The sequence below is a fragment of the Protopterus annectens genome, chromosome 7.part0, assembly GCF_019279795.1.
Source record: "Protopterus annectens isolate FY-2018-M chromosome 7.part0, PAN1.0, whole genome shotgun sequence".
NCBI classification, from domain to species: domain Eukaryota; kingdom Metazoa; phylum Chordata; order Ceratodontiformes; family Protopteridae; genus Protopterus; species Protopterus annectens.
In genome coordinates, this window is record NC_056739.1 from 57754376 (window position 1) to 57774119 (window position 19744).

The 19744-nt window shown below is 38.8% G+C and overlaps 1 protein-coding gene across 2 annotated transcripts in view; it reads left to right on the top strand.

Moving 5' to 3' along the window:
* Positions 1-19744, top strand: part of GRM4 (glutamate metabotropic receptor 4) — a 3082936-nt gene that overhangs the window by 1857456 nt on the left and 1205736 nt on the right. For both annotated transcript variants that reach the window (XM_044076481.1, XM_044076482.1), the window contains exon 4: positions 15906-16041. In XM_044076481.1, the coding sequence (XP_043932416.1) occupies positions 15906-16041 (136 nt within the window). The remainder of the gene's footprint in view (positions 1-15905; positions 16042-19744) is intronic.

Consider the following 19744-nt stretch of genomic DNA (forward strand, 5'->3'; position numbering starts at 1 on the left):
GAGACTAGAACCCAGTCTAAGATGGACCCTGGGGGTGGTTTTTGTTAGGGCGAGTAGTTGATGAGATTACTTGGGTGAAGTTTAGAAGGTTAATGGAAAGTGAGGGTGATGGTGAGTTGATTTTATTCCAGTCGATATTGACATCACCTAGAATATATGTTTCATATTTTATTTGAGTTGAGGACCAGTACAGGATATCTTCAAGGGTGGAGATATTGTTGCCTGGGGAGATATATAAGGATATAAAACAAATATTCTTGTGTTTATTTAATCGGAGAAGGCTAGCTGTGATTTCGGAGTTTGTGAAATTAGGGGTAGGAATTTGAAGGGGTATTAGAGAGAGATGATTAGAGTAAATGATGGCAGAGCCACCACCTTTTTTGTTTAAATGGTCACTTCTGAGGATGTGGTAACCAGGAGGTAATATTTCAGAGTCAGTGATATGGGGTTTTAGCCAGGTTTCAGAGATGGCTAGGATGTCGGGTTTATTGTGATTAATCCAGGCTTGCAGATGGTGACATTTATTGTTAAGGCTCTGGGCATTGATAGTGAAGATTTTCAGAGTGTTAAGGGGGAAGTGGGAGGGGGACAGGAAGGGTGGGGAGTGTTATTTGTTGTAGGTAAGGAGGAGGATGAAGGGATGGAGTAGTTTGCGCTGGGACAAGGGCCAGGGTTAGGATGAATGTCTCCAGATAAGGCTAGGACATTGCAGGTGATCAGTTTTGGACTGTAAGGTTTGTATAGTAGGTATTTGTTAGGGTTTAGCAGAGGTTTCAGAGAGAGAGTTTTAGTTGAGGTAGAGAATAGTTTGGGATGAAAAAGATGTAACAGGTTAGGTGGAATAAGGGAGGAGCATATGGAGTGAAAGTGAGAGAGTTTGAGAGGTAGTAGTTGGGGGTTATGGGTAGTTTGAGTAGGACATAGGAGAGGAGGAGCTTTATGGGAGTATGAAGTAGCATGATGAAGAGTTATTAGTAAGATGAGAAGGGAGCAGGAGAGTGGAATAGTTGAGGGGAGTTGGTAGGGCATGTTAGGATAAGGTAGGATAATATACAGACAGGAGAAGAATAATGATGTATGTTAGTTGAGAAGGGAAAGGTCAGAAGTGAATGGACGGAGTTAGATATTGAAGAATAAGATAAAGGGAAACAAAGTGTGCAGGGGTAGGAAGAGAGTAAGGGGGAGGAGTATCAGTGGGAGTGGAAAATGAGGTGGGGTTTTTCTTGATTAGAGAAAAAGGGGAGGAGTAAGTGGGAGAGGACTGTGATTGGGTAGTAGGTTGGGTAGGTGGAGCTTGTTAGGTATATGTGTAGATGTGCTAGGGGTGGGTGGGAATTGGGGGCAGGGTAGGGGAGCGGAGTGAGCCCGAAGGGCGAACGGAGCGGGTTTGGACAAGAGAGTAGACTGCCGAGGAAGACAATCAGTAAGGTGTGAGATGCAGCAGGTAAGTCTGAGAGTGGGAGAGTGTATAAGAAAGTTAAGAGATGAGTAAGGAGAGAGTCTGGATATTAGAGGAGTAGAGGGTGATTAAGGATACCATAGGACAAAGGAGAAATGGTGGAAGAGTAAGTCTATAGAAAAGTGGGAACAGAGTTAAGGAGGTACGGTCAACAAATAGGATAGGAAATGAATATACAGTGGCTTGTGATGAGATGCCACCTAGTGGCCAGTCACTTTATTGCAGCAGGTAGGTCACCTAGAGGGGGAGGCAGGTTAGGGGAGAAGGGTGGGGATGAGCCAGATAGTGATAGAGAGTATATAAGCTGGAAGAAGGACAATTATACAAAATGATAGATGTTCAGTAGGGGGGGATTGGCTGCTGGCTAACCTAACTGGGAAGCTTGCCTAACTTAGCAGAGTCTTACAAATTCATATTATTGCTATTTGCTCTTAACTGTGACAATACATACTTTCACTGTCTTTTAGAGAGAAAAGGTCTCTCAGGGAGCGGGTAGGTTAATTCTTTAGTTTGAAATAATGTTCTGAGGCATCCAGCAGGGTTAATTCAGGTGTTTGGTGCAGGGACAACAGGAACAGAAGGCTGGTAATATACAGGAAGAGAGAAAAAGGTGGCGAGGCAGACAGTACTCAAAACTAAAGACCAGGTAAAGACATTTCACAGACACGGTTGCATGTGTTGTTGTAGTAAAAAAATACTCTGCTAGTATAACAAATCTCTAAAGATTACAATATAATCCAGATGCTATTGAGAATTTAAAACTACTCATAACACATTCAGATAGTTGGGATAAAAAGAAGAAGCTGCATTTGCTAGATTAAATGAGATAATCCATTAACAAAACAAAACAAGACAAGAGTTACTTAATGTATCAGTACGTCTGAGAACTCTTAACACCTATATATTACACAGTCAGCTAGCTAGGAAATAGGAGCTGCATTTAAAAAAATAATAATATACTTTCAATCAACGTTTATTAGGGTATTGAGCATTATATTGGGTGTTTAGGTAAACCTCAGCACTAGAGAATGGTAGAACCAAGATATGTTGTCTGGTTCACAGCATTGGAGCCAGTTATTTCATATCAACGTGCACAGCGCTATAAGGGAACAGCGTAATGCTGTAAAAACGGTAAGTGTAAGGGTAAGTTTAGCTCAACGCGTTGTAGAAGGGTTTTATCAACTCTACACAAGGGCTCAGCTTATACTGCACTGTGTACTTTAGTGTAGTGATAAGATAAGTAAATCAATGTCGCACATAGGAATTCTGTATGAATATATATCTATAAAAGCTTTATAGTGGTAATACAGGGTTACTACTAGGCTAGTGAAACATTAGGGATAGCAGTAGCAGTATAATTAGCTCCGCTCATGATCGCTAAATCTGTGCGTTACCACAGCATTTGAGCCGCTAAAAATAGCCCCACGAGCACCACGCTTGCAATGTTTCAGCGAAAGTGGAGCCGTTAAGGCTTATTTCTTAGTTTAACTACACTCTTCAGAAAAGTAAATTCACAGTTTGTGTCTGAGCAGAGTTTTAAGGATTAAATCAGCTATTAAGAGGTTAACTACAATTCTAGACAAGATAAATTTAATGTTTGCGTTTATACAACATTGAAAAGGCTTTAACGAGCCATATTACATGGAGTACATATGCACTGTACTAGGATTGAGTAATGGTTCAGAGGAACGATTAAGTTTACTCTTTAGATAATGCAACAGGCTAACTGTGCACAGTAGTAGGGCTATAACCTACAACAGTAGAATCCCTAGAGTCAGTCGCTCATGCTCAATGGAATGTGGATAGAGCGTTTGCAGCAAAATAGTAACACACCAAACAGTTTAAAAGGACAGATGCATAAACTCTTACTAACATACAATGAACCTTTAGATACGATCACTCTATTTCGGTAAAGCGATTGCAGCAAACTAGGTCACAGACAAATAGTAACACACCAAACAGTTCAACATGAATAGGAGCATAAAATCTTTGTAACGTACAATTGAACCTCTAGATACAATCACACGTGCTAACGCTGTGTAGGTATATGCGTCTGCAGCACGAGCAATGTCAACAATCAAATGTAAGCACAACAAACAATGTAAAGTTGTTAAACATGTAAACCTTTCAAGTGAGCAGTCTTTAACAAAACAGCATTAGAACACTTACTGTAGGTCAAGCGCCTAGCAAGGAGCGCAGCAGCCAGGTACAGGATAGGAGCAGAAAGATGGCGTCCCATAGTATGGGGTATATTTATAAGGTATGAGGGGACACAGGGGCTAAGAGGGAGGGGAGAAGACCATAAAGCGGGAATGGGGCAGATACCGCGAGATAAGCAGCTTTAGGCCAGGTAGGAGATAAGAAGGGATAGTATAAGGGGAGGAGCTCTGTTAGAGGTAGTAGAATAATTAGGAAACAGTGAACACTGTTATCAAGATAGTCAAAGATGAGGAGAGGATACAGTACAGTACAGCAGTTGTGAGGTAGAGAGATGACAAAGATTTAGAGAGTTGTAGAGGTGAGACAGCTGGATAACAAGGGCAAGAGAGTAGACTGCCGAGGAAGACAATCAGTAAAGTGTGAGATGCAGTAGGTAAGTCTGAGAGTGGGAGAGTGTATAAGAAAGTTAAGAGATGAGTAAGGAGAGAGTCTGGATATTAGAGGAGTAGAGGGTGATTAAGGATACCATAGGACAAAGGAGAAATGGTGGAAGAGTAAGTCTATAGAAAAGTGGGAACAGAGTTAAGGAGGTACGGTCAACAAATAGGATAGGAAATGAATATACAGTGGCTTGTGATGAGATGCCACCTAGTGGCTAGTCACTTTATTGCAGCAGGTAGGTCACCTAGAGGGGGAGGCAGGTTAGGGGAGAAGGGTGGGGATGAGCCAGATAGTGATAGAGAGTATATAAGCTGGAAGAAGGACAATTATACAAAATGATAGATGTTCAGTAGGGGGGGATTGGCTGCTGGCTAACCTAACTGGGAAGCTTGCCTAACCTAGCAGAGTCTTACAAATTCATATTATTGCTATTTGCTCTTAGCTGTGACAATACATACTTTCACTGTCTTTTAGAGAGAAAAGGTCTCAGGGAGCTGGTAGGTTAATTCTTTAGTTTGAAATAATGTTCTGAGGCGTCCAGAATATTTATGGACAGTCGTATAATTGATTATATAAGATAGATTTGGCAGTCACTGTTCAGTCTGAAGAAGGTCTCTGTAGGCCGACTGCTCTAAATCATTCCTTTTTGATGTGTTAAACTTACATTTTGGATTTTAAGCAGCAAGTTTACTAAATTACTATTATTGCAAATCATCAAATTACTGCTCTTTACCTGAAAACATATATCTACCAATACAACACTATTCACTGTCATCTCTGCCAACAACAGTATGCTAAAACAATCAATCCACACAAAATTGTTGAGTATCGTGATACCTGACCAGTTGAAATTCAACCACTAGGTATCACACTCAGTTAAAAAAAAAATGATCAAAAACTAGATACATTATACAGAGTAAAAACCTCCCTCGCTGACATAGCCTGAAGATGTATAGTCTCTCCTTTCTTACTGCCATCTCTTGTGTATGCTACCCCAGTCTTCACTAACCTTCAGGTCACACAATTGTCCAAACCTGAGCAACATTATAATCTTCTTCTTCTTTCGGCTTCTCCCGGTTAAGGGTCGCCACAGCGGATCACCTGTCCGCTCATGATAGGCAGTGGAGTTTTTCAGTGTCAGTAAACTATAACAATAGAACACGCATTACCAAAGAACTGAAATGAATTCTCACAGAGTATTAAACTGATTAGAACAACCGCATCACCAAGCTCTTTCTCAGTTAACTACAATATACAGATTTCCTATAAGCCATAACATTGTCCATCCCTTAGCAACATAATACAATACTATCCCCAGTAGAAGTTTATGCTCTAGAGAAAAATCATTAATCACTTTAACCAATTCATCTAATTCTACAGTTGACTGTCTGTACTCAAAGCTGTAGCTAAAATATGGAACTACATGCCATTTTCACTAAAATACATTCAGAATGAAAACTCATTAAAACTTCACCTGTCGAATCAGTGAAACTGGTCCTGTATAAATGCAGGATAAATGTGACTGTTATCTTCAGCTTGTCATATTGTCAAGCCATTTGTCTTCATTCAGAATCCTGTCTATAACCAGTCTTCGGCAATACCTGAAATGCTTTCCTAGCATCTCCAAGTTATATACAATGTTTTGTGACACTTCTCTCCCCCTACTTCTATACTTTAAATATAAACCTAATGATAGGAATATATAATTATCTATGAACCTGCTTTATACCCTACCTCCTAACTACAGTATTAGCATTTTCTGCCTTATCTAGTTTCTTCCCTCACCTCTATTTCTTTGAATTTCTAAGCAATAATCACATGATCTATTTTCTTTATGACAACCCACTAATACCATATCACATGCTCACTGTTCAATACCTACTGATGCAACATCAGCTTTTATACCGTAATAGTTGCCTTTATTTCATGTGAATATCAAGTAATTAACAAATGAATGTGTAATTCTTAATGTATACTACTGGATGTTTGTTCATGTATATTACTGAATATTTATTTAAAAATGTTTGTTATATGTTGGAGTTTTTCTCCCCGGGCCTCCACTGAAAGGGATCTTTTGACAAAATACAATCAGACAAACCTGGTAAACAAAAGCAAAATAAAAATAAAGTATTGCCCTCACCTGTTTGAAAGTGTTCTCATTTGGTTTTATTTTTATACATCTTTGATTGGCTCTTGGAACATATTTTTTGTGCTACGTATGCAGATTATACATATGTCTCTAATATGTAGCTAATAACATCATACCCCAATAAAGTGAGTATAATAAATATCTTTATTAATTTCAGGATGCAGATATTTGTATTTACCTACATCCTCTCCACATAGTTAAACATTGAACATCACCCCAGGTGTATCATCAACCTGACAAAATATGAAACCACACATGCAGCTTACGCTGAAACCCCTCCACAAAACAATTCACCACCTAAACGAAACCCCCTAGATACCAAGAGGTACTCTGAAACACATAATACATAGCTCAGTCCTGTTTAATATTCAGAAATGCAGACTCAAAGACCACTGCAGTGCTACAGAAGCCACTGGTTAATAATACTACAGCGGTCTTGCTGTTTATTGCTGCATGCAAATTCTGCAGTCTAGGGGTACAGCTATTGTAAATGAGCCATGTGCTCTGCCCAGAGCCATACTCCATAATCACAACAGCTCAGCAGTGTGATTCAGAGACAAGCTTCACCATGTTATTTCAGATCGAAGTGAAAGGAATGTACAACACTTTTTTCATAGAATACACCCGTTACTGTCAATGATAGCAATGGGTTAGTTAGTGCAGGTAAGTACTGCAAGGTAGGTGTGCGTGTGTGTGTGTGTGTGTGTGTGTGTGTGTGTGTGTGTGTGTGTGTGTGTGTGTGTGTGTACAGGTGTTTGTGCATGGATGTATGAGTGTCTGTGGAGGGGCATGAGTGTCACTGTATGTGTGTGTGTGTGTGGCTGGGTGGGTGTTTGTGCACAGGTTTACGGGTATCTGTGGAGGGGCATGAGTGTAACTGTATGGGTGGGTGGGTGTGTGTGTGGGTTTGTCTGTGCCTGTGGGGTGGACATGAATGCAACTATATAGGTGTGTGTGTGTGTGTGTGTGTGTGTGTGTGTGTGTGTGTGTGTGTGTGTGTGTGTGTGTGTGTGTGTGTGTGTAGGGGCATGACTGTAACTGTATGGGTGTGTGTGGGTGTGTATGCACAGGTTTGTCTGTGGGGGGACATGAGTGTGACTATATGGGTGTGTATGTCTATATGTACAGGGACATGAGTGTAACTGTGTGTATGTATGTGTGTGTGTGTGTGTGTCTGTGTGGGGTCTTTTTGGTGCTTATAATGAGAAACTGCATTAAGTGTTAATTCCAGAGGCATGCCGATAAGTTGCTAATGAGATTTTGCCCAATGTGAATCTTTCATGTGTCTGAATCGTTTATCACCATTTCCATACATGGTACAAATGTATAGTTGCTTGTTACACCCAATTTATTTTATTGTGTGTGTGTGTGTGTGTGTGTGTGTGTGTGTGTGTGTGTGTGTGTGTGTGTGTATGTGTGTGTGTGTGTGTGTGTGTGTGTGTGTGTGTGTGTGTGTGTGTGTGTGTGTGTGTGTATGTATATGTATATATATATATATATATATATATATATATATATATATATATATAATATATGTGACTTAGAATTGCTCATAATGCCCAGTCTAGCTGTTATAAGCTAAGCTTGCATTGCAAATATTGATATTATATGCAGTACTGTCCTGTCTTAAGTACCCAAGATGTGACTGAAAAGGTCAATAGATCAGTTCACTCACCTGGTAAACAAACTGCAAGCAATAAATAAATAAGGTAGCAGTACTTGAGCTAACCAGGAAAACACTAGTAATGCTGAAGTGATACTATTTTCAAATAACCCATCAAATCTGACATTTTTTTTAAGAAACAATTCCTTAAAAACAATAAACAAATGAACATAATAGCATAGCAACCACACAATCAAAAAACGTCATCATGGGCAGAAAGAATTCACTCCTAATTAACTAAAGTAAGACTAATGTAGCTAAAATGTAATTAAACTATAATGTAACACACCTAATGCAACCATCAGTACACTACTAAAATAATACCAAAACCTCATCCAACACATCACAAAAAAGTTGAAATTCACCTCAGAACCAGAATAAAAAAAATATTAAGGAGGCAACAAATTCATAAAAATGTACAGAAACTACATAAAAACAAATTCAGTACATGCCTTATTCAAACAGTATAATTATCACATCAAGCTTACAGAAATAAAAAAAAAGAAAAAGATGTGAGGATGTAGTTCCCTGGACACATAGGGTATGTAGTGGATGTATAGCTTTCCCATTAGTCATGTACTGCCTTCCCTAATCTCTACCAGCTATACAGATATTTTATATGTCACACTCCATACCCTAACGTATTCTACAAATGCATACATACATGGCTTAGCAGTCCAGCAATCTACAGTGAGGCACATGGCACTACTGAATGTTTATTTTAATACTCTGCATTGTGCATAATACCCGTTTTATTTTTTGTGTGCACTATTTGGCATTTTTTTAAGCAGACCGTACTTCTGACATTTACTTATTTGTTACAGAGCTTCTACTGGGCCCTTAAATATACTTGGTTTAGACAGGAATTTAACAGACGTTGTAGTAGTTCTACAAGACCACCTGCTTTCAGAGCTGTATGAAATCAAACAAGTGCTGTTCTCTATCTAAAACCATAGAAAGAAGGGGTGCTGAAAGTAAGAAAGTGACCTGTTTTATATGGCTGGAGCAGAAGTGTAAAAAGCTTCTGTCATTTCTCACCAATATTGGATTTGTTAGCTTCATACCTCTCAGTGTATGAATTCTGGACAAAACCTTAAATAATGGTGTGACAAAGACCTAATATAGGGACAGATTTTGAATATTGCTCTTAGAAACTTAGGGAGTTGCTAGAATAACAGGATTTCTGTCCGCATGCATTTTCAGAGGGTCGTATGTAATTATTTAGTGACTTCATTCCTCAATGATTTGCTAGAATAGCACACATTTTATGAGAAACAGGCCAAAAATATGAGGCAATGATATGGACATTCTGCAAATATCTGGACAGTTGAGAGGTGTGGTTACCTTACATCTGGATGACCCTTCTATCAGTCTGAATGACCTGAGTCATTGTTTTAGGGGAAAGAGCCCCTCTAAGGCACCCTAATGGCTAAACACATTACAGTAATGGTGCATATCACAGTAATGTGCATGTCACATTAATGTGTATATCACAGTAACGTAGAGTAATGGTGCATATCACAGTAATGTACAGTAATGTGCATGTCACAGTAATGGTGCATATCACAGTAATGTGCATGTCACATTAATGTGTATATCACAGTAACGTACAGTAATGGTGCATATCACAGTAATGTACAGTAATGTGCATGTCACATTAATGTGTATATCACAGTAACGTACAGTAATGGTGCATATCACAGTAATGTACAGTAATGTGCATGTCACAGTAATGATGTGGTTGAAGGAATAAGGGTGAAGAGTGACTTGTCTTATGAGGGTGCTTTATTCCATGGTGATTTTATTAAGGAAAAAACACTGAGTATAGGGGCAGTGCTGTGAGTACCAAACTGGAGTATAACATTGCCATTGACCAGTGTGGTTTGGAGGTAACTTTGGGGCTAGACAAATGTATGATTCTGGACAGCTGGTTCCCGTGGGATATAAGGCACCTGTCTTGATCCTAAAAAATAGTGAGCACAATATAATTTTACAGCCTTTGATTTGTTTTTAAAAGCTAGCCACATGTGTGTGTGATAAAACTTTGGTTTCTGGTAGGTCCTAAATAAAGCATTACTATTTAACTGAGTAAGTGGACCAAATATCCTAAAATAGAATGAAACTCAGAAAGTTTAAATATAATAAAGACTGGTCTTATTCAAAGTGAATGTTCATATAGTAAAAAAAATGTTTTATCTTGTTCTTGCAAAATTATCTGTTTCTTTGCAAATGGATTGTTGTTTGCATTATATAGTTCTGTAGTTCTTATTCCACATACTCTTCCACATTCTCACAAGAAACCCTTATTCTGGGAGACTTCAACCTAGATTGGTTCACCTGTATATCAGAACCACCAAGTAATCTAATAAATCTCCATGGCTACCAGCAGCTAGTCCAAATTCCAACTAGATGTGATAAAAAATCTAAAAGGGAATCCATCCTTGACTGGGTCCTAACTAACAACCCCACATTGTACCCTCACACAGGCAGTCTCCCAGACACCTTAAAAGTGACCACAGCATAATATACTTTATACATAGTAGAACAAGCATATGCAAAACCACTAACTATATATCCACTAGAAACACAAAAAAAATTCTCTCCTGAGGTCCTCAACACTTTACTCTGTAACTGTGACTGGATCCCCCTAAAAACCCTCCCACTTGACCAGGTTGTAGCATATTTCAACAAAATATTTCTACAACACATAGACACTGTCGCTCCATTGTGCAAAATCAAGGTTAGAACCTTTACAAACTCCTGGCTCAGTAAAGAAACCAAAGAAATTCTCAAGTCCAGAGACACTGCCTGGCTTTACTATCAAAAGAACAAAGAAACACAAAGCCTAACTAAGTACAAAGGTGCAACCATTCAAAAAAATGCATTAGGCTGGACAAAAAATCCTACTACACAACATTACAAACTAAATACCAACATAACCCGCAAACATTTTGGAAAAATGTAAACCAGCTACTAAAATCCACCCAAAAGGCTACCCCAAACCAACCACCCCTGACACTAAAGTTCCCATTGAAACACAATTCAACTCCCACTTTGTGAACTCAATTCTATCCTTAGTATCACAGGTCAGTTCCTTCCTCACTATCCCCCCCCCAACACAAATAACACTAATACAAGCTTTACCCTCAAAACAGTTTCCACCACTTCAATCAAAAGCATGCTCTCCAAACTAAAAACCTCATCAACAGCAGCCGACCTACTCCCCAGCTATTTGTTGAAACTCGCAGCAGATGCTATTGCTATCCCAGTCTCCACTCTCATAAATAGATCAATTGTTGAAAACTATGTGCCCAAACTCTGGAAAATATCCTATGTTACACCCATACATAAAGGCGGGACCTCCACTGAACTTAATAACTACAGACCCATTGCTTTACTCTCCCCCCTGGCCAAAATCCTAGAAAAATGCATCCATACCCAGATGCTAAACTATCTCCTAGACAGCAACATCCTGTCACCTACTCAGCATGGTTTCAGACCTGCCCATAGTACCACTACAGCCCTCCTCTGTTTCACAGACACAGTAAACCATCTCAGAAATGAAGGCCTACAAGTGTCAACTCTTTTTTTGGATATGTCAAAAGCATTTGACACAGTCTCACACCAAATCCTGCTAAACAAACTAAACCAATATCATCTATCAAATTCCACTCTTACCTGGTTCCAAAGCTACTTAACTGACAGGTACCAAGCTGTGAAATGAGAAAATTCTCTCTCTCCTCAGCTGCCCATAACTATAGGATTCCCACAGGGTTCTATCTTAGGACCACTACTATTCACAGTCTTCACAAATGACCTCCATATCTCCACACAGCATGCATCTATAATTCAGTATGCAGATGACACTACCTTAATCTGTGCTGCACAAAACATTCCCACCCTCCTGCAAACAACTCAACTAGCATTCTCTGATGTTGAAAACTAGCTTACCAAAGCCCAACTTATCCTCAATCCAAAGAAAAGCTTATGATTATAACCAGTTCTAACAAAAACACTAACAGTCAATTCACTATCTACTCCAAAAATGCTACTCCAATTGCTCCAGTGGCACAGGCTAAGCTATTGGGAATAACCATAGACTCCCACCTAAAATTTGATAGTCATCTCAACTTAACTATTAAAAAAGTACAGGCCAAACTGGGGTCACTCTACCGTATCAAACCATTTCTTACCAACAACACATGATCAGCCATTGCTCGCTCTCAACTTCTATCCACCCTACTCCATGCATCTCCCATTCTGACTAATCTCAACAAAACTGAACTAAGCAAAATGGAAGCCTGCTATAACAGAATTGCCCGCTTTGCTGCAAATTGCTCATATAGAACTCATCACTGTACTGCTTTGAGACAGCTCCACTGGCTTGAACTGCCCAACCTCCTAACCTACAATCAGCTCTGCCTCTGTCATTCTATCTATTACCTCCCCAATAAGTGTCCTGCCCCCAAAAACCTAGTACAACATCAATCAGCCAAAAGGCCTCTTAGATCATCAAGCAAACTACTACTAGAAGTCACCAACAGCTACAATAGCTTTGGAGATGCACTATATATATATACTGGCTAATCTACAATGTATGTACTGTACCTGTGTACTATGTATGTATTTTACCTATGTTCCAAATTTCAGCTGTACACCACAAATCTATTAATTACCTTTATTTTTAAAATTAATATTTTTTGTTTGTTCTCTCCACTGTAACTGTTTATGTGCCGCATACCACTGTAAAAACATGTCTCTTGTAATTTGTGTGTATACTGATCATGTCTAAATAACTAAATGTGTCTGTAATTTTTCTTTGTGGAGCTTTTCTCCCCGGGCCTCTGCTGAAAAAGGGCCTTTTCGGCTCAGTCAGACACCCCCGGTTAACAAATGTAAAATAAAAAAATAAATTATTGAGATAACACTTCAAGAGCAATTTCATTCATATTCTACTTAGCACAAAAAGCTCTGTCTTGGAATGTGTGCATGTGAAAATACTTCAGAAAAAGTATACACTTTCTTTACACAGATTGTTTGAGAGAGAGACACACATTTTCAGTGAAGATCTCCCACTGAGGTCATCCATTTGCAATGAAATCTGGAAAATGAAGTTATCTAACTCCCTGAAGAGCACCCCTGCATTAAATACTGAAAGTGCTTTAAAAAGCTGCAGATTTATTAAAGCTATTTGTATCATTTGTAAAGCAGGATTAATCACAGACTGAGTAATAATATAATGTCTTTTTCATGGGGGGTTAACATGAGACTGACTGATACACTAGATCCCAGGCACCGGAAATGTAACACATAATTACATACAGCATATAAAGTACTTTTAAAGGGACAGTAGCACATTACTATGATTAAGCCCTATCACTAATTATAGTTCAGAGTTTTGGCTTTAACTTACGATGGTGGCTTAGACTTAATGAACACACATGCTCACACACATACATATATTATCATATTCATTTTTGTTGAGTTCCATCTGGATGCAGCTCATCAAAAACTTTTTATCTTGGACTGCTTTGTTTGGAACTCTATACTGGGTGTTTACTAGTTAGTTGTTTTGCTCAGCAAAAACAAGCAATTGAATACAGGTTAGTGAAACACAGAAACTAACATAGGTCTTGTTGGGGGGGGGGGTTCAGATCTTAGCAAATGTTCTCATTCATTGCCCATCATGGCTGTGTGAGAAGGAACATCATTCATACAACCATCATTGGTGGTTTCAGATTTTTAAGCATAGAGGCCCTGATCCCACTTCTCATGGTCCTTATCACTTCTGGTAGGGTTCGGAATGCAATGGATGTGTCAGTGAGGCATGGCACTCATTTCTGCAGGTAGCTTAATCCCCATCCAGGAAAGCTTGCCTTCCTTGAAGCCAGTACTTCCACATGATATCTGATCTACTTCACGGATTATAACATGAAAAATAAACACCTGGACATGCAGCCTGCCCTCTTCCCTCAAAGAATGGGGAGCCAGCGAAGTCATTTGAGTAATCACACTTCCTCCATAATAGGACAAACAGGTGCCTGAGCTGCTACTAAAACTTAACCTTGTTTGAAGTTAGGGTTTTATCCCTTTACAACAATGGAGATGGCCACTTTACCACGGAAGGGTAATGCAACAAGAAAGAACAGTGACAGGATGCACATTTCAGTTTAACACAAATTTTGTGGTGTCAGTTATCCATTACTGTGGTCTGGATTGGAGGTCTGTGTACCCACCTTGGTAGCTTGCATCACTAAAAAGAACCTTATTCCCCCTTATTGTCACAGCTGTATCACCTGCAGTTGTGTGTTAGGAAATCAACATGATATTTTTACATGTGATGTGACAGTGTTAGGCTCCTGCACTGTTTCAGTTTTGTGTATTATTTTAGGACCCACAAGCACCACAAATTCCCATCTTGCTCTTGGCACTTTCTGGCCTCTCATTTTCCCTGTGAAATACTACTAGCAGGGACTGTGGACTATACTCATATTCGTTAAAAGGTTTGGGCAGATTTACGATACAGTGGACAGATGAGTGGACATGTTTTTTTTTCATAATCTCTATCTTTCTTACTCAGTTTATAAACAACCATTGCTAAACACACATTACATTCAGAAATCCATCACCAGCTTGTCTCAGTTAGAGGCACACTTACTGCTTGACATTGCTACCATCAATATTTAGCCCGGTGGCATGCAAGGTCTCTTCACTTTACCTCTTCTGTCTGAAAGACAGAGCATCCCAGATAAATACTGAAGCTTTCTTTCAGATCCCATCAAGCTTCCAGCACCCCCAACTACACACAGCCCATCTAAGTGGCTAATCTTGTCTTAATAACATGGAACCTGTCATCAGGTAAGGTTCTTCTCAGTACCATGACCTCCAGTGCTAAGATGAATGGATATGCAGTGCACTAGGAATTCACATGTTTATTACGATACTGTTTCTCTATCCTGCTTATGTGGTATTTTATGCATTTGAAGCTGGTGAGGCGACAGGAACAATCATTTTTGGTTGTGCCATGTATGCAAGAGAGGGAGACAGTACTATCGCAATGCAGGTGAGCACGTTGGATAGAGTTGTCATGATTTACAATCCAGTTTGTGTCTGATTGTCTTCTTGTTCGTATTGTATAATATTAAATTATTGTCAGTGGGAAGACACTGTCATTTTTTTATCTGATTGCCATGGCAATTTTTTTGTCAGTAAACTCCTATTTTTTCTGCACCATTGCATTTATTGGTTTCCAGCCACTGTCCATTACATTCCCAAACTTGAATGAACTGATTTTCTTGGCTATGCTAAAAGATCACAAATTATGGTGTAGATGAAAAAAAAATGACCAGAAGGATAAGCCACTAGTGAGATAAGGGAGATGAATTGCAATTTAAAGTGTTAATGTTCCTCTGCCTCACATTTTACAAAGCCATAACTACCAGTGCTTGTTTAAGCCAAAAAGTGTATTCATGACACAAGCACATCATGTCTGCAGTCTGCTGCCGTGCATCTTCCTCTCATATGTCAGCAGTTCCTCTACTTGTGGGCTTGCTGCCTAGTAAACAATCAACGAGTACAGATTGTGGCATATCTGCAGGCTTCTCAGAATACTCTCTGTTCCCTGGCCCATTTCCAGTACATTGTATATGGATCTCAACCTGGGGCCTTTGCTGTGGTGACAATAAAGGTTTTGGCTGTGACAGGATATAACACTGGTCCTGCACAGCCCACTGCATGAATTTATCATTCCAGTCACCAACCTGACAAGTCCAAACACCAACATTGCTATGATACACTGTCAAGTTTGCAAGGTCAAAATCAAATTAACTGATGTTTGCTTTTTGTTAACTGTGTACAGAAAGAAACCTGAACTGAAATAATTTCATTTTAAATAAGTACCTTATTAGGTTACAGGGTCATCCATGTTCACTACGCTTACACTTTTTATATTGTATTTACTTTATTGCTGCATGTTGGCCTACTAGATAGCTCTCAGTTTCACGTATAGCTAATGTTTCCTCATTTGTTTGCAGGGGGTGTATGTGTTGCACAGTCAGTGAAAATCCCAAGAGAGCCCAAACCAGAGGAGTTTGACAAGATTATCCAGCGACTACTGGAAACGCCAAATGCTCGTGGAGTCATCATCTTTGCAAGTGAAGACGACATAAGGTAACGTTCTAGAACACTATACCTACAATGTTTGTTAACTCCATTTTCTCTCATCGACAGGTCTCATGGTGTGGTCTGGTCAGTTGCTCACATCACAACTTTAATGCAGGTAGTTCTGGTATTTCAGAGCTTATGTTGCAGTTAATGACAAACATTTTTTGATCTTAGCCAGCTAACAGCTACATAGAAGAATTACTTATAACTGAGACCTTAATTCTAATACAGCATATTACATCATTTGCCTTGACGAATGGCATACCCTTTACACCCCCCATAATTCTAGCATTCACTGCACCTGTGAAATAAATGAAAAACCTTAGTATGAAAAAGTGAACAAAGTTTGTGTGCGTGTGTGGCAATGCAGAATATTATATTGTATGGTCGCTAAGACAGTGACTGTCATTTGTGCTGCATAAAATACTGTGAGAAAAGAGATTACTGGGGTAGTGACCGGGGCAAACAATGATCAGAAACAAAACAGGAATTTTTGTTCTTATGTTGTTCTGTATCCTCAAAACATATTCTCTCTCATATTTTTACATTTTATTCATCTTGATATGGTATACTGTTATTTAATTGTTAACTACATAGCCCTGTCTTTGGACTACCTATTTAATTTTTGTATTCTGGAGCTTTTCTTCCCAGATCTCCACTTAAAATGGGCCAGCAGTCAGACTTATCCCGGTTAACAAATGTCAATATAACATAAAATAAAATAAAATAAATAAAGTAGGAAAAGATAACACAGAGAAGTGAACTATAACAAAATAATACATATAAATGAACAACTTACACATGCTCTGAATGCATATGATGTGCACTGATGTGATCAAGAGAATATTGGCAACTAGCAACCCTAAATGATAGAGTTATGCACCCAGGACCAGAAATCACCTCTGTGGCATGTCACATATCAACTTTAGTAGCTAGGAAGGTGCAACAACCTGTGACTATATGAGTTCCTTCTTACTGGTGTACTTTAAGAGAGATGATTAACACATAATTGCACTGTGGACAAAGTGGGACCCCGTGATTGCTTAGAGTACAACATTTGCATCTCACTGGAGCAGAGATGTGCTCCTATATGTAACTAAATAACCAGATACTAAGAAGAAAATCTGCTAATTATAAAAAAATAAAAATAAATAAATAACACAAAAAATAATACAAAGCTGCCTCAAGCCCCTGGGTAAAGTACACTTGGAACAGCTATTTAATCAAGTACTCTTTCCTGGTTTGTGCCTTGGTATAATCATTTTGCATTCAGACAGTGATTGACTGTCTCAGGGAACCAGAACATTCATCCACTTAGAAGCAAGGTTCTCCTCCTGCAGATTTCATTTTCTATGGTACTGTCAGTGGAGCGGTGGTTGACATTAGTGAATACCAACCAGCACACACATGCTGATTTAGATTAGGTTGTGTAACTGATATGCTTTCTTCTACTATTGAATGTTTGCTTTATCATGACATGCTTGATATAAACTGCTATGTATTGACAGTAATTAATTAGGTAAGAGGAGAAACATACTATCATGGCATGAAACATGAGCTCATATATCAGAATAGTTTGTATTTTCACTTTGTTTATTCCCCTTCACTTTAAAATTACCCCCAATACTATTTTTCCTTCAAACCCTCTCACCTAGTCCTGCAATATAAGAGCTTCATCTGTTCTATAGGTGAGATGCTTGCTTTCTTGTATCTGAGTTCTGTACTTAACGTTGCACATGAACTCTGCATGGAGTATTTTTAGAGCTAATCATAAATGCAAGGAGGATTAATAAATTCCTTATAGACACAGTAGATGCAGTCTATCTTCCATGAGCTCTGTATTTAAACTGAGACCTCTCTAGAAGAACTGTGTACCATAATGCAAATCAGTGTAGCTTGTTTATTAGCCTTAAAGCTATATACTCATACATACCACCCTTTTTAAATATAAAATTTAAATATCTGTGAAGTAGCATGGCCTACATTATACTGATCATTGTCAATTAACTGTAATACTATACTTACATAGCATGGATTATTTACATCTAAAAGAAATTTTCACATATTCAAAATATGTTTCATTAAATGAATAATTTCTCTCCTTAGAATGCCTTTAACTCTGGAGCAGACCTTATATCTGACTGCATTCTCAAACAGTCTTCAATTCAGGGGAATTTCACAGGCATATTTACAATAGGCATGTTAGTTTAGGGATAATTTTTAATGCACTATAGCTTCACTTAGATAGACTTGAGCATCTCTGCACCTGTGGATTATCACAGTTTTCAGTCTGTATTTCTTTACAACTTACTGGTTGTAGCAACTCTGGTTATTCATCTTTCTAAAACACTAGTTTAGATGTGTTTGCCTTCTACAAATGGCAACATTTTTTCTAAAGCTTACCATCTTCCCAATGAACCATACAGAATCATGATTTGGCTGTTATTGCAAGAGATTCAATTTCAGATTGTAGGCTTTCCTGTGCTTCTTGAATTCTTACTTTATCCATACCCTGTGGGACTGGCAGTCTTCTGCAGTTCCTACCATTTTAATACTTCTCTTTCTCTACTGATGTTTTTGTCAGCGTTTCTTTTATTCATTTTTGAAGCTGCGGTGATGATGCTGCGGTAGTGTTGTCGCCTCACAGTTAGACGTTGCCCGTTCGATTCTCAGTTAGAGTGTCTTCTGTGTAGTGACATGCGTGAATGGGCGTTCCTTCATTGAAGGTTGTGCATTAGGCCCGGCAAGCCAGTATGTAAAACTCTACTGCCAATCATTAGCAGACCGGAGTTCCGCTGTGGCGACCCCTAACCGGGAAAAAGCCGAAAGACACTAACAGTTATGTAGGTGAAATAGGTGATCTGCTTTTCAAACTTTTACCTACCAGTGGTTGAGCACATCAGAGATGAAATCGACATTCCAAAACTTCACATGAACAATCGTTATGTTACTGCTGTTTCTCGTAAGACTCTTCACTGTTTGCCCAGTGCTTTCCACTCTGCTCTACAGGTGAATAGTGTGGGCTGGATGTTGTATATCTTAATTCCTGTTCATACACAAGTCTTTTCAATTCTTGACTTGAAAATTGTCAGAAATGACAGTATTAGGTTTCCTTTTCTCAAGAATATAGGCTTTAATGCAGTAGCATTTGTTGTGTTTGTCAGTTTGATTATTTCAGGGAACTTGGAATAATAATCCACATATGTGCAATACATGTTTCTTCTGAAATGAACAAAATTAGTACTTCACTTCTTCATGAATAAGTCAGTAGATGGGTATGCTAGCATCTCTTCCTTTGGATTGCTGTCACAGCATGCATCACAGATGGCAAAGCTCTAGGGTTGCCACCTTTTCAAATGGCAAAAGTGGGACATTTTCAGGACACACATCAGATTTTACAGCCCGACGCATACCAACAATCAGTACAAAGGATAGAACTTACATTTTTTGCCTAAATAAAAACTTATTCTTGTAGCAGTTTAGTTGCTTATTCTGTTTTTTGTAACATTTAGGTGTTTTAGATACAGAAATAACTATTTTATGCAACTATTACATAAAATATGGGACATAATTATGTCCTACAAACTCAGGACATTTGCCATTTTTAATATTTTTTGTCAGGACACATCTGCCCAAAAAGGGACTGTCCCTCGCAAAGTGGGATAGGTGGCAACCCTGCAAAGCTCTGCACTGCTTGTCCTAAATGTGC